The 13,830-nt window shown below is 44.0% G+C and overlaps 1 protein-coding gene across 1 annotated transcript in view; it reads left to right on the forward strand.

Moving 5' to 3' along the window:
* The first annotated feature begins 4,819 nt into the window (after nt 1-4,819).
* LOC108795417 (serine protease HTRA1-like) overlaps nt 4,820-13,830 on the forward strand; it is a 49,448-nt gene continuing 40,437 nt past the window's right edge. Inside the window, exon 1 of the mRNA XM_018566663.1 lies at nt 4,820-5,270. Coding sequence (XP_018422165.1) covers nt 4,820-5,270 — 451 coding nt within the window. The remainder of the gene's footprint in view (nt 5,271-13,830) is intronic.

The following is a 13,830-nucleotide window of genomic DNA, read 5'->3' on the forward strand; positions in this document are numbered from 1 at the left end:
TTACAGTCAGCACTGAAGTCATCTCCCCCTCTTCACTATGCAGCCCCCTGCCTCCTCCTCTGGGCATAACAGGGTGCACAGGAGAGCCCCCATCCCCTCCTCTGAAAGCTCCACTATGCAGCCCTGTGCCTTCTCTAAATTCTTCTGCTTGCTTTCTGAAGTAACATGAAATACTGAGCCTGGACTTTGTGTCCACTATTCAGGGAAGCAATAACTGTCGGCTTATGTTATGAAAAAGTCAACAGCTGGAGAGGAGCGCCATCTTGAATGAACACACAAGCCCACAACAACACAAGCCAGCTAATACACTTGTCAACGTTAAGAGGAGCAGGTGTTGGAGGTTGTTTAGGCTCCAGCAGGGTCAACACACTAACAGCCAAAGGTCCACATGTGGTCACCGGACCACTGGTTGGGCACCAGGGTTTTATGACCTCTGACCCGGTCTCCCCATTATTAGAGAAACCCTAGAACACCGATCTCCTCTGATTAAACCTCATGGAAGGTCTCAGTTAGAAGGACTGCAGTGGAGCTGTGTGATAGGAATAAGCAATCCGCACACAAAGCTTCTACCCTGCCCCGGGCTCACACTTCTTATCACCTGCTCTGCTAACAACATTGCTGAATAAATGTAGTTATTCGGTAAGGAATGTACTAAACTATTTAAATCTTAATCTGAATTTTTTTTTCTAGCCTGAGGAGTTCACGCTGCAAGCAAGACAGAGAGGGGACCGGTGAGCACAAAATAATACAGCTTGTAATGTTTTCACGGTTCTTAGAAGATGGATCATAGAAATGGAATGTACTATATATAATAATCTCTCCTCGCCTCCCTTTTGCCCCTTTTTTCATAGGGGCGGCAGTGAGTGAATAGCCGAATGCCACCGAACAGAATAGCAAATAGTGAAAATAGTTTAAAAAAAAAAAAAAAAGGTTAAACAAATATTTTAAAAATGTAAATAAATAGTGACATTAAAAAATAAATAAAGATATTTTAAAAAAACAACAATTGGGACGGAGCTATCAGTGACAGCTAGCTCCGCCCAACTGTTCCCTATTGGCCGCCACCTGCTAGAGTCTCCGCCCAGCTGTCATTTGCGGGGCTTACGGACGGCCTTCGGTACTTGCACTGCTTGCATTTAGAAAAATATGTTTATTGATGTACTAATAATTACAGAGCTGCATTCATTTGTGCCTTTGATATCTCTGTAGAGTTCCTTCTGAACCTGAAATCAATGTGGTGAAATGACCTTAATGTGTCAGATGGCATGAAACACCCCCAAATGGCAGATTGATAAGCCAAGTCCCACTCCAAGGCCTACAATAAAAATGTTCAGTGATGCCGGGACCAAGACCCCAGCAACTATTCCTCTGGTTCATTATGTTCTTCAGATTCCACCTGTCGGGAATTACACGCTTACTCACTATACATAGTTACATAGTATTTGAGGTTGAATAACGACATTAGTCCATCATGTCCAACCTATTAGGATCTCATTCTAGGAGTACCTGTACCCCTGTATATGAGTGACCTCTCTAAATATAGTGGTACTAGACCTTGTCCACGGGTGGTCCTGCTGAGCACCTAGAGGCCCATGAGACATAGGGGCCCAGTCTACTAGGCACATTCACCCAGGCGAACCTTTTTTATCACTGCCAAGACCCTCCTCCACCAGACCACCACTCATTCCTGACCCAAACCAGTGCCATGTTTACACTCCCCAGGTAATGGCTGTTTAGAAGATTTTTCATGTCTAAACCAGAACTTATGGACGTGGCCTACAGCTTTACAGCTGCCACTGTAAATAGAGTTCCACCAAGCTACGATTGGCTTACCCATGCGGAGAGTCTTCACCAAACACATCACAGAAGCATGATAGTTTATAACGTTTATTCATTTGTTTTTGCTTAGGTCAACAGGTAAAAGGTCTCCAAGATCTGTGTTCCAAATAATGGCAACATGCAGTAGATACATCAGAGCTCTCGTATATCTAGTCCCACTGTCGGGTGTCCAGGAGGGGTGCTGCAGTACTCATGAAACTGTTTCTCCTCTCTGATCCCATCTAAGGGTTCGGATACATTTCCCAGAGAGGAAAGCGCAAGAACACACCACGTGGCCTTGTTTCTGCCTATCTATGCATGTGTGCTCTTCCCTTTTCCCAAGACCACTCCTTCCTTAAATACTCCGCTCTTCCCTATCATGAGTGACAAGGGCCGTAACACTAACACAAGTAGTCCCGATAGGGAGCGTCTCGGCCTTTTGTTAAAGATCAAGTGTAGCATCTGTTCTTGTCAGTTTTTGGGGAAGAAAATGCTGTCCTTGAACAGTGTGATGGCAGTCTAGTATTCCCTGGAGTAATAGTTGGGTCCTGGGGGGTTTCCTTTCCTCTTGGGTTGATCCTAGCCTGGTGAACCAGGCTTGTCCCCAGTTGTAAGCAAGAACCCCTCTGGTGCTAATGCCTTCTGGTATGAATGGGGCTGCCTTTGTCTGGCTATGGGCTGGAGGCGCAAGGAGCTCCGGGTTTTGGCCCCTGGGGTTGGTGTCCCAGGGATGCCAAAGAAACACAGTGGGTATTTGACCCCACAGTGTGGCACCTGGCACTAGGTCACGTCACCATATTGCTTACACATCTCTTAGGCAGGCTTCCTGGCTAGTATGGAGGAATTGTTATGGTGGCCACAAGGCCTGCCATGTCCTATGCATGGCACTTTATTTATTTATAGCACTTATTTTTTTGCACGATCACTTTCACTCCGCAGGTGATGGAGGTTTCAGGTCTTTCAGGGGCCTTCCCTAATGTCGGGTGGAAGGATCTGTAGCCCTAATGGGTCTTTTTTCTTCCCACACTTAGGGGTCTTTCTTCGGGAGAGCCCCTACCTAGTACTTGGTGGACTGTCTTTGGTTGGTCCCTGAGGATTGGGGTCCATCTGGCTTAACCGCGAGGTGAACTAGAGTGCCTTGCCCCTTACAGGAGGGGGGATCAGGGATATCGTGGCCCTCTTTTTCAGAAGATGACCAAGCACCCTCCTACACTTTTATTGTGTGCAGAGATTTCACTGTTCATTTTTCTGTTCACAGGGGTTTTGTTTATGATGCACTCACCGCGGAGCTTTAAAAAAAGAAAAATAGGGAGTTTCACCCTGCTACAGACATGTGATTAACATTTTTAAAAACTGGATTTCCATTCCATATTTTGATTGGCCAAAAACAACAATAACATTCACTAGTCATAGCTAGCTTGTATATTTTTGATTTCATATAAATTTCATATAAATAAAAAGGATCCTTATGATTTTTGTTCTACTGTTCTGTTCCTAACTATCCATACCTAAAGTGAAACCATCAAATCATTTAAAACTACAATGCCTGGCCAAAATAAAAACCTTGAATGACCAAGTTTTCACATCAATGGATTTTTTCTTCCCTGATGGCACATTGCGCATATTCCAAGATGACAATGCCAGGATCCATCGGGCTCAGATGGTGAAAGGTCCAGGGAGCATGAGACATCATTGTCACACATGGATTGGCCACCACAAAGTCCAGACCTTAACCCCATTGAGAATTTTGGGATGTGCTGGAGAAGACTATACGCCGTGGTCCGACTCTCCCATCATCACCACAAGGTCTTGGTTAAAAAGTTAATGCAACTCTGGACCGAAATAAATGTTGTGACATTGCATAAGCTTATCTGAAGGACGCCACGGTAAATGTGCGCCATTATCAAAGCTAAAGGAGGTCCAATGAAATATTAGAGTGTGTGAGTTTTATTTTGGGCAGGCAGTGTATATTGGTAGCTAACAAGAGTGTTGATGATGAGGGTATTGGGGCATAATGGACATTCCATCAGGGTCTGTAGAACCTCCTGTACTACTGTGAACTTTATTTTTCTAATTAATAGTTCCATTTAGTATGAAACATACAAATTCAGATATTATTTCCTTCCCTTTCCTCTTTTTTTTCCCATCTGTCATGAAGTTTTTCCCCTTCAAGTAAAACTTGAACATGACAAGGTGACGATGGGAAGAATTTAGGGGCTGGGTCTGCATTGAGGTGGAACTTGGTGATCAGACACCACCTAATGAGGGGGCCGAGCAAGGAGGCTCCTGCTAAACTCCCAGCTCTGGCTATTAGCAGACAGGACAGAGCTGGATGTGCTGCTTCTGCTGCTGCTGAATTCCATATCCTGGGGGGACTCGACTCTGGCTCATACTATCACGAATGCCTAGTCTTTGCAGCTTGCCTTGTAGAAGGGAGGGAGAAGAAGTCAGTAGGGGAGAAAAGGGAATGAGAGAAGTCGGTTGTAAGCTTTGGAGATGGTGATATTTTGAGTCTCTAGCTCTGTCTAGAAAAGGTGCTGAGATTTAAAGGCATTTTTCTTGGTTACTTTTTGCACTTGATACATCTTTGGGGGGCATTAAAAGCACCTGTGTGTATTGAAGGTAGAGTAGTAACAGTAGAACTACATCCATAGCAATTTAGTCCAGAAATCTTCATTGATGGATAAAGGAACTGCCACCAGTAGCTCCTGAGACGTCTAGAGGTGGTATTGGACTTTTGTGTCTCTCTTGTGCTATGTAGAGTCCAGTGTCCAGAGTTTGTTGTATTTGGAGGGAGTTGTGGTAGATAGAGATAGATAGATAAATAGATAGATAGATAAATAGATAGATAGATAGATAGATAGATAGATAGATAGATAGATAGATGACAAGTTCATAAGCCAAGTCTATCCACAGGGCTCAAGATCAGGGTGGTGTTCGGTAGATATCTATTGGATGTACAAAGTGAAGTTTGAACATTAGGTCTAGGCTATAATTGAGAATGCCTCCTGTGTGGACCCTGCTCCCTTTTTTTTTTCTTCTCTCTCTCTCAACCTGCGCCGAACCTCGCATTGCCCGACGCCAGATCTCCAACTGCCCCAGGGTTTGTGAGCTGTCCCGGTGCTCACGTCCCCAGTCACCTTGCCAGGCGGGGGAAGTGAGAGACTCCTGCAGTTGCTGTCCGGTGTGCGGGGCAGGTGAGGGGGAGTCCTGCGGCCACCGTGGTGGAGCTCCATGTGGAGAGGGCCTGGAGTGTGTCCTGCCTGGGGTCATAGCAGCAGGCACAGCCAGGAGGAGGGTAGGAGTCTGCGTCTGCAGTACCAGCGAGCCGGTGTGTGGAAGTGACGGGAGGACCTACAGGAACCTGTGTCATCTGAAAGCGGAGAACAGACTGGCAAGGCTACAGAATTCCCCTCCTGCCATCCACATTCAGAAGGGGCCCTGTGACTCGGGTAAGGAGGATGATTTGGGGGGACAGTGGGAGAGTCACCAGGTTTCTATTGTGAGAAGGAAGGTACACAGCCTCACTTCTTCCTATCAACTCTGCTTTACCAAATCTGACCATACCTTTGCTTAATGTGCATGTAAAGCAATTTTTTTTCAGTTTTGAATAGAGTGGTGAGGGGGCTAGGCCCTCTGTCAGGTTTTTATTGCAAGAAAAGATAGCCAAAATGCCAAAGGGGAAGATATGGAAATTTACTGTAGTTCCAGAAAGATCAATATTTTGGGGACAAGGAGGACCCCGTCCTAGGGTAGCATTCTGTTCACTACCTTGAGAAAGTGGTCCTTTGTTCCCCCAAAACATTGATCTCTATGGAACTACAGCAAAGTTCCTTATCATCATCTTTGGTGTACTGACTGTTATCTTTTCTTGGATTTTCACGGTACCAACACCCCTCTTTGGAGCAATAAAAGTCAGTGCGGCATGGACTGCTGACAGAAGGCTCTCATTGCTGTCTATCCCCGCTGAAAAGGATCACCCTCACCCATTATTTGTCCTGGGAGCCATTGCCACCAGAACAAAAAAGGAAATCAAAAATTTTGTCCCAAGATCTGGAGGTGAGGAGAAGTCTTCCAGTGGGACAAATGAGCAAATGACAACTGTGAGTGAAGATTTCCCTCAATCTGGAGAGATCTCTTCTCACTTTCTGTTGTGTTTTTGAGTCAATGGGACTCCGGGAACCAGAAGAAAAACAAACTATATCCATAATTTAAAAAAAGAGCTCGGTCTTTATACATACTTTAAAAGTCAGAGTCACCATTGAAGTGCATTATGATGATACAGGACAGCCGAATAATTGCATTTTCCAGATAGTATTTATTACCCGTCTCCTTCAGATGTACTAATGAAGTCTCAGTTGGTAGCCATCATACTCAGAGAAATGTTTACCCGTCTCCTTCAGGATATACTTCATGAAGTTTCAGTGGAAATGTTCAACTGTTCAATTCCTGCTTCACGTTGGGGAACTTTTTGGGATACTTTATGTATCAAAGATCCTTGCAGAGAACTGCAACCAGCAGCAGCTGAACATTTTCAATGTGACATTTGCCTCCAGCTATCTAGAAAAAGCTTTACGACTTTGGGAAACAACCTTCCCTACCCGTAGATAAGAATATCTAAAGCTCATTGTGAGGAATACATGTTTTAATAAATAGGATGTCTTATGCTGAATCATATAAACTTTTGCATGCATACAGATAAGACTCAGAGTTATTTCCTAAATGAATACTTGCACTTATATTCAATATCAACCAAATACAATTGGCTTTTGTAATGTGACTTATGCTTCATAGACTGATTTATGTAAAGCTTCCCATACACAAACCTTCTGGTCTGCCTGAAATTCCTCCATCTATTGGTGGGAGCCCAAATCTGCAACTGCCCTGGCCATTCATAGTGATGGGCACATCTCGCAGTAACAAGGTGTTAAAGACGGTGCAGCCTATCATATCATTCATAGGAACTCTCTAGAATGATCACATCTTCGATGCCACCTGCATGATATCCAAGTGGTAGACTGTTGATTAGGAAAGTTGAGGAGAAAGGAGTATGCACTTGGGTTTTCAACATTTCTTCTCGGTATATATTGTGCATTTTAAATTACTGTATTTGTGCAATGTGTCAGAAAAATAACACATAACAATAGAATTATGAACATTTGATAGAGGTTCCCTTTGTACTTGATAGGTGAAACATTGTGTCATTACCATTCTCTGAAAGAGTTATAAATATGGAAAATAACTAGCTATATGTAAAGATTAATGAATATTTGGCACCGTGCTGTACTTTGTTATAGCTTGTAGGAAGTCTGTTTTAACAGGCTAAAAAATATGCAACATCATAACCCCTCATTTTAGGAAGTAGCATTCTCATTATTAAGATATGGTTCTACTTAAGGTACTTATTTGGAATCAGGTCATAGAAATTAGTCTATGCCCTTTTAGCACATCCTCTATGCCACCTGAAAGATATCCACCAATTATAACTATTTGGGGAGAGGGAATATGCACACAGATCCAAAGCAAGCCTTCTATGTTCATATCATGCTTATGTACGGTCATCTTAAAATTGTTGCTTTTGTGCAAGGTATTAGCACATAACATGTACATTTTACTGTTATAATAAGGGGAATGTGTTATTTCCGGACACATTGTAGAAATGCAAAACAAAATTATTTGACCTAGAATAGATATAAGCTCAGAAATAGATATGTGGGGTATGTAGGACACAGTAGATTTGATAATACATAAGATGTTTAGGGCCTTTGAAGATATCAGGAAGAAAGAAAGACAGGTTAGGTTGAGGTGGGCTGGACAAATCCCAGGAACCAGGTAGCCAATGCTCCTTAAAAATTATAGGGGACACCTAACTTACGGGGCTTTCTGTAATTGTGGTTAATGGAGGTAGCTCCTAAAAAATATCCTGCTTGCTCTTGGATTGGATGGACTGGCCACTGATTAATTTGTCCCATCCTGACTTAAAGGAACCATGTATGGTGAAAGACAGCAGTTCTTTCATGTAATAAGCCAGTATATATCTAAACCACAAAGGCTTCTGTCCTCCCCAACTGAGGGTCAACAAGATCTAGATAGAGTCTGGCCTTGTGAAATAGAGGTGGATTGATGCTAAGTGTATATTAGACCTTTGTGTCTTCTGAAACCAATGAAAAGCTCTGCTGAGATCAGGTTCTAAGTTTTACCTCAGTCCCATAAAAGTTAGCGGGGAAAGCCACCACAGGGAAATTCGGAAATCTTCAGCACCCAGGAGGAGAAAGTTTCAGATCCTGGAAGCTGATCTTCTTAGGACTTTTAAAGAATGGGAGCTAAGGTTGGGAGAGCAAAGATGAGAGCAACATGTTTTCTATGCAATGCACTGATGGTGGCCAACTTATCTAAAACCCGTATGAAGTTTTGAATGTAGGCTGTATCTGTCATTTAAACCACCAGTTGTGGATTGACGTTTGGTTCGGGGGCATAAAGCAACTATTTGCATGACTCCACCCACTGAATTGAGTAATAAACCCCATTATTTTTTCAATTCATGATGGAAGCAATGATGCAATTACCTTATGCTAAGGAGGACTCTGCTGTGCTTCCTAAAGATAACAGCTACAAGGTATGAATGAGTATATAGGTGTAACATCTCCGCACCAGTAGGACACACTGTGAATTTTCGTAACTGGCAGTTTGAGTTTCTGTGACATCTGGATCCTTGATAGGGAGGGGAGAATGGGTCAAGCTCAGAACAAAACCAAACATTACAAAAGCATATTTATAAATTCTTATTGCAGTATTGTTTTTGAGTAACGCGAAAAGATATACATACCACTTCTGGTGAGCGGCCCTTCCCAGGCTCTGCTATGAAATCCCCGGGTGCTGGTTGCACTCCAGCAAATCAGTCAGAAAGGAAAATGAATTACTACACTCCGGGATGCAGCAACTTTTCTTGCTTATTGAATGGTAGCGTTATTGAAAAGCCCTTTTCAACACGAAACATGTCAGAGGTTATCACGGTTACTATTCAATAAATAAGAAACGTAGAACATCCCACGCGCCCAGCCCGGACGAGGTGTTTCATTTCCTTTTTCTGAATATTTTAAAGTAATTGCCTTTAACATTTGCAGTTTGTTTCCTAATATAAGGCGCAGTTTGTTTCCTAATATAAGGCCTGAACTGCTTATAAGGGTTGGCGAGCTGTGGGACCTTGGCTGGGGAAGCAGAGTGTTCTCCTACTGTAGTTCCTCAAATGGAGTGAACCGATCCCCTGTGCAGCACAAACACTGGAGTGATCGTCTGATTTGAGTGATTTACATCACTTCCTGTTCATTCATTAATTTCTGAGTGGGGAGTAACACTTACTACAGAGGCTTCTCCCCATTCATAAACTGGTAATAGTAAATATTTTACTATCAGTTTGTGAATGAATGGGAAGCCTCTGTACTTAGTGCTACTCCCCACTCATTTATAACAGAGGATGCTGAAAATGAGATTGGGGACTTTGTGTCCTCATTTTCTTTTGTAATTTCAAAGGTAAATGTCAGGGGTCTTTTTATACCCCTGATGTTGCCCCGAAGCCCCCCAACGGTAAAAAAAAAAAAGTAATAATAAAAAAATGTAAAAAATAAAATAATAAACAGTGAATGAGTAGAAAACGTAAGTATGTCCAGTTTGGGAAAATAATGTATTAGAGGCAACTTAATAAATGTGTTCACATACAGTATATCCAAGGTCAGTATGATGATTCAGCAAAAAAAAAAAAGGTTTTATCCCGGGAGCTCAAAGATAAGGGGTCATCAGTCGTATATGGAAGATGTTTCCATCATTCTAGAAAGAGGTTCCTTACACCAGCATTTCTTAACCAGGGTGCCGTAGCACCCTGCGGTGGCATCTGGCTTCCTCAGGGGTGCCTCAAAATCATGTCTAATCTTGGTAGGACACTGATGTGATGAGGGGACTGAGGACTCTGATGTGAAGGGGAGACTGAGGACTCTGATGTGAAGGGGGGACTGAGGACTCTGATGTGAAGAGGGGACTGAGGACTCTGATGTGAAGGGGGTACTGAAGACTCTGATGTGAAGGGGGGACTGAGGACTCTGATGTGAAGTGGGTACTGAGGACTCTGATTGGAAGGGGTACTGAGGACTCTGATGTGAAGGGGTACTGAGGGCTCTGATGTGAAGGGGTAATGAGGACTCTGATGTGAAGGGGTACTGAGGACTCTGATGTGAAGGGGGGACTGAGGACTCTGATGTGAAGAGGGGACTGAGGACTCTGATGTGAAGGTGGGGATGGGGACTCTGATCTGAAGAGGGGACTGAGGACTCTGATGTGAAGGTGGGGATGAGGACTCTGATGTGAAGGGGGAACAGAGGACTCTGATATGAACGGGTAATGAGGACTCTCATGTGAAGGGGGGACTGAGGACTCTGATGGGAAGCGGCACTGAGGACTCTGATGTGAAGGGGTACTGAGGAATCTGATGTGAAGGCTCGACTGAAGTATCTGATGTGAAGGGGTAATGAGGACCCTAATGTGTAGGGGGGACTGAGCACTCTGATATGAAGGGGTAATGAGGACTCTCATGTGAAGGGGGGACTGAGGATTCTGATGGGAAGGGGTACTCTGATGTGAAGGGGGGACTGAACACTCTGATATGAAGGGGGAACTGGGACTCTGATGTGAAGAGAGGAACCCCACTTTTTTGTGTTTTTGCATCGGGTCCCCCCTTAAAATCCCTTAGATTTTAGCCTGGGCTGCCTTGAAACTTTCAAAATTTGAAAGGGTGCCGTGATTGAAAAAAGTTGAGAAATGCTGCTTCAGGGTTATAGTAGTTAATGCTTTTTCACGGTAATGAAGGCAAAAAAAAAACAACCACCGAAACAAGTCTGGATTTTCTTGTACCAACTAACGTTATAATTATAAGAATGAGAATAATATATGAATCCAATAATGTGCATCTCTGGACAAACCTTTTTCGTTTTGGCTAGACCCCCCATTGGGGAGTTTCACCCCTCTATGTGGACTCTTTCTGTAAGTGATGGAAAATCCCAAATTCCAATGGTGACAGCTGTCTAAGAAGGGAATTGCCCTCACTTTGGGAGATTTCCTCTAACTCCCTGTTGCGTCTCCTGCATCCCCAGAGGTAGGATTTCCAATATTGGGCATGGCCTTGTTATACATAATCAAACTAGAATATAGGCTTCAGCATTCAGTATTAGGTTTCGGAAGGTTTTAGAAGTAGAAGTATGCAGATGGTTAAAGGGAAAATCCTAACTGTATCCAAAATTGTTTTTCTTTAGTTGTGGTTCACACAGAGAAGTAATAAAAAATTTTGTCAGCTGTTTATTTCTGTCTGTGATCCCATTAAGAAAATTCTCCCTCACTTCCTGTCCCCAAGACACTCATTGAGAAAATAGAAGAGGTCCATGCATCATAGGGACAGGAAAGCACAGCTAAGAATAAAAGTGTTGTCAGACCCTCACCCACTCTACTAAAAATGTGTTTTTGTCCATGTCCCCATTGGAGAGACTTCCCATCATTTCCTGTCCTGACCAGAAGTGAGGAAAAAAGGGAAAATATCCTTAATATGGGAACATAGGGCAGTGAAAACCCAACAAAGACTCTAATCCTTCTTAAAATGGGAAGGTTTAGCTTAAGCTGGGCTGCTTTTAGATATACTTTGATTGTGTATCAGGTGCATGCGTGTAAGAAACGTTTTGCGCATGCTCAGAATGCCCAGAGTGCCGTCCGCCCCTCTGCGCATGTCTGGAAGACCCATTCTCAGGGTCAAAGGGTAAACGCGTGCAATACGTGCGTGCGCATGCGCATCTGAAGTTTCCTGGGAAAGCTCACGCAAGTCGCACAGGAAGTGACATCATGAAGCGCTATTTAAACAGATCCATGGCACACCTCCTTTGCTGATTGATCCTCAGCTGTTCCTGTGTTATTGTTCCTGTGTTCCTTTGAATTTTTTATTGACCCGGCTTGCCTTGGCCATTCTTCTGCCTGCTGATTGTACCTGCTCGACCCCCGGCTTTGAGTCCGCTTTGGCTCCTGATTCTGTACTGCTGTTCCTGTTTGGCTTGACCCCCGACTTGTGACCCTGACTCATCTGCTGCCTCCTGCTTCGGCACCTCGTTTGCATCTGGCTTCCTACCATCCAGGCACCAGTGCTACCTTGTGTCCTTCTCTCTCTATCCTCATATCCAGGGAAGTTGGACACGGGACACCACCTCCATCATCCTGTCTCACTCCGAGTACGTGACCTATGCGCGGGTACTAAACCCGAAACTCAGTGTCACAGAGGTGGGGGACTCTCTGTGTCACCAGGCAAGTGTAGGTTCTAAAGACGGTTAAATTGCATCTCAGGAACCAACAGGTGGTTCATGAGGAAACTTCTCAGTTTCAAGCAGAAACATCTCAGGAACCACCAGGTGTTCACCAGAGCGCCCTGCATAGGGTGATGGGATTTGCTGAGGGCGGCTTTCTGGTTGCGGAGCTCAATTACAATCAGAGTGGCAACAGTGGACAGCAGGAAGAAACGAAGCGAGGTACAAAATGGGCAGACAAGGTCGTGGTGAAACAGGCAAAATGTTAGCGCAGTTGGATAATAGGGATCGATGAGTACCATGCAGAGGTCGTAAAGGGGTATCAGAACTGGAACAGAGATGATGGATCCAGAAGCTTGGGAACAGATACTCTCAGAGATCTTTGCTCAGGCAACTCCCACGTGCACTGGGCAGGTTTAAATAGCTATCCCGGAAATGGCAGTCGAAGTACAAGAGCATTCACTGTGCAATTACCTGCAAGCTGTTGTTTTACTCTTCAAGCAGTAGAGAGGCCATGGATGCCTCAACAAGAGGGTCACTATGGGCCCCCATTATTTATAAATGATTTATAACAATGGAGGGATTAGTGTTGTTGGGGGGACTGTGCTGAGCAACTCAATGCACAAATCTGGGTTCTCTGGAGCCCATGTCCAAGAAATTCCAGGGCTGCATTGTTCCTATTTTGGCCACACTTAAGGTGCCCATTCACTGGTCAAATTTCACCCGGTTTTTAATGTACCGGCCGAACATTCGCACAGTGTGTGGGGCTGTCGGCTCCCTTGTGATCGGCATCCCTGGGTCAGATGATCGCAGGAGTCGGCTGGAAAATCATCGCTCGATCAGACCTGGCAGCCAATGAGCTTCCCACTCTGGTTGGGTATTCTGACATGGGCTGGCGGCACCTGTCAGAATGTGATATTAACAGCGGGATTCCTCGATCAGCACACTGTTTGTGTTGATGGGGGAATCAAGGTAAATTTTTTTCATTCAGCCCGCAGGTTGAACAAAACAAATTGATAGGTGTATGGCCAGCCTGAGTGGCTATAGGTATCAAGCCAGCACCCTGGAGGAGCACAGAGTATGTAGCTTCATAATATTCTGCATTGCTGTATAATGCATTGCTGGGATTTGTAGTCCTCTATGGCTGATGGTATTCTGCATTGCTGTATAATGTATTGCTAGGATTTATAGTCTTCTAAAGCCGGTTGCCATTCGGCATTGCTGTATAATGTATCATTGGAATTGTAGTCCTCTATAGCTGATGGAATTCTACTTTTCTGTATATTGTATTCCTGGAATTTGTTGTCCTCTATAGCTGGTTGCCATTTTGCATTGCTGTATAATGTATTGCTGGGATTTGTAGTCCTCTATAGCTTATGGTATTATTTTGCATTGCTGTATAATGTATAATGCATTTTTACTTATCCCCTATGCTCCTCAGCTCCATCTAGTGGCCATAATAAATACTTATCTCCGATGCTTCTCAGCTCCATCTAGTGGCCATAATAAATACTTATCCCCTATGCTCCTCAGCTCCATCTAGTGACCATAATAAATACTTATCTCCGATGCTTCTCAGCTCCATCTAGGGGCCATAATAAATACTTATCCCCTATGCTCCTCAGCTCCATCTAGTGGCCATAATAAATACTTATTCCCTATGCTCCTCAGCGCCATCTAGTGG

The sequence above is a fragment of the Nanorana parkeri genome, unplaced genomic scaffold (genome assembly GCF_000935625.1).
Source record: "Nanorana parkeri isolate BGI_ZX_2015 unplaced genomic scaffold, ASM93562v1 scaffold967, whole genome shotgun sequence".
Taxonomy (NCBI): Eukaryota; Metazoa; Chordata; class Amphibia; order Anura; family Dicroglossidae; genus Nanorana; species Nanorana parkeri.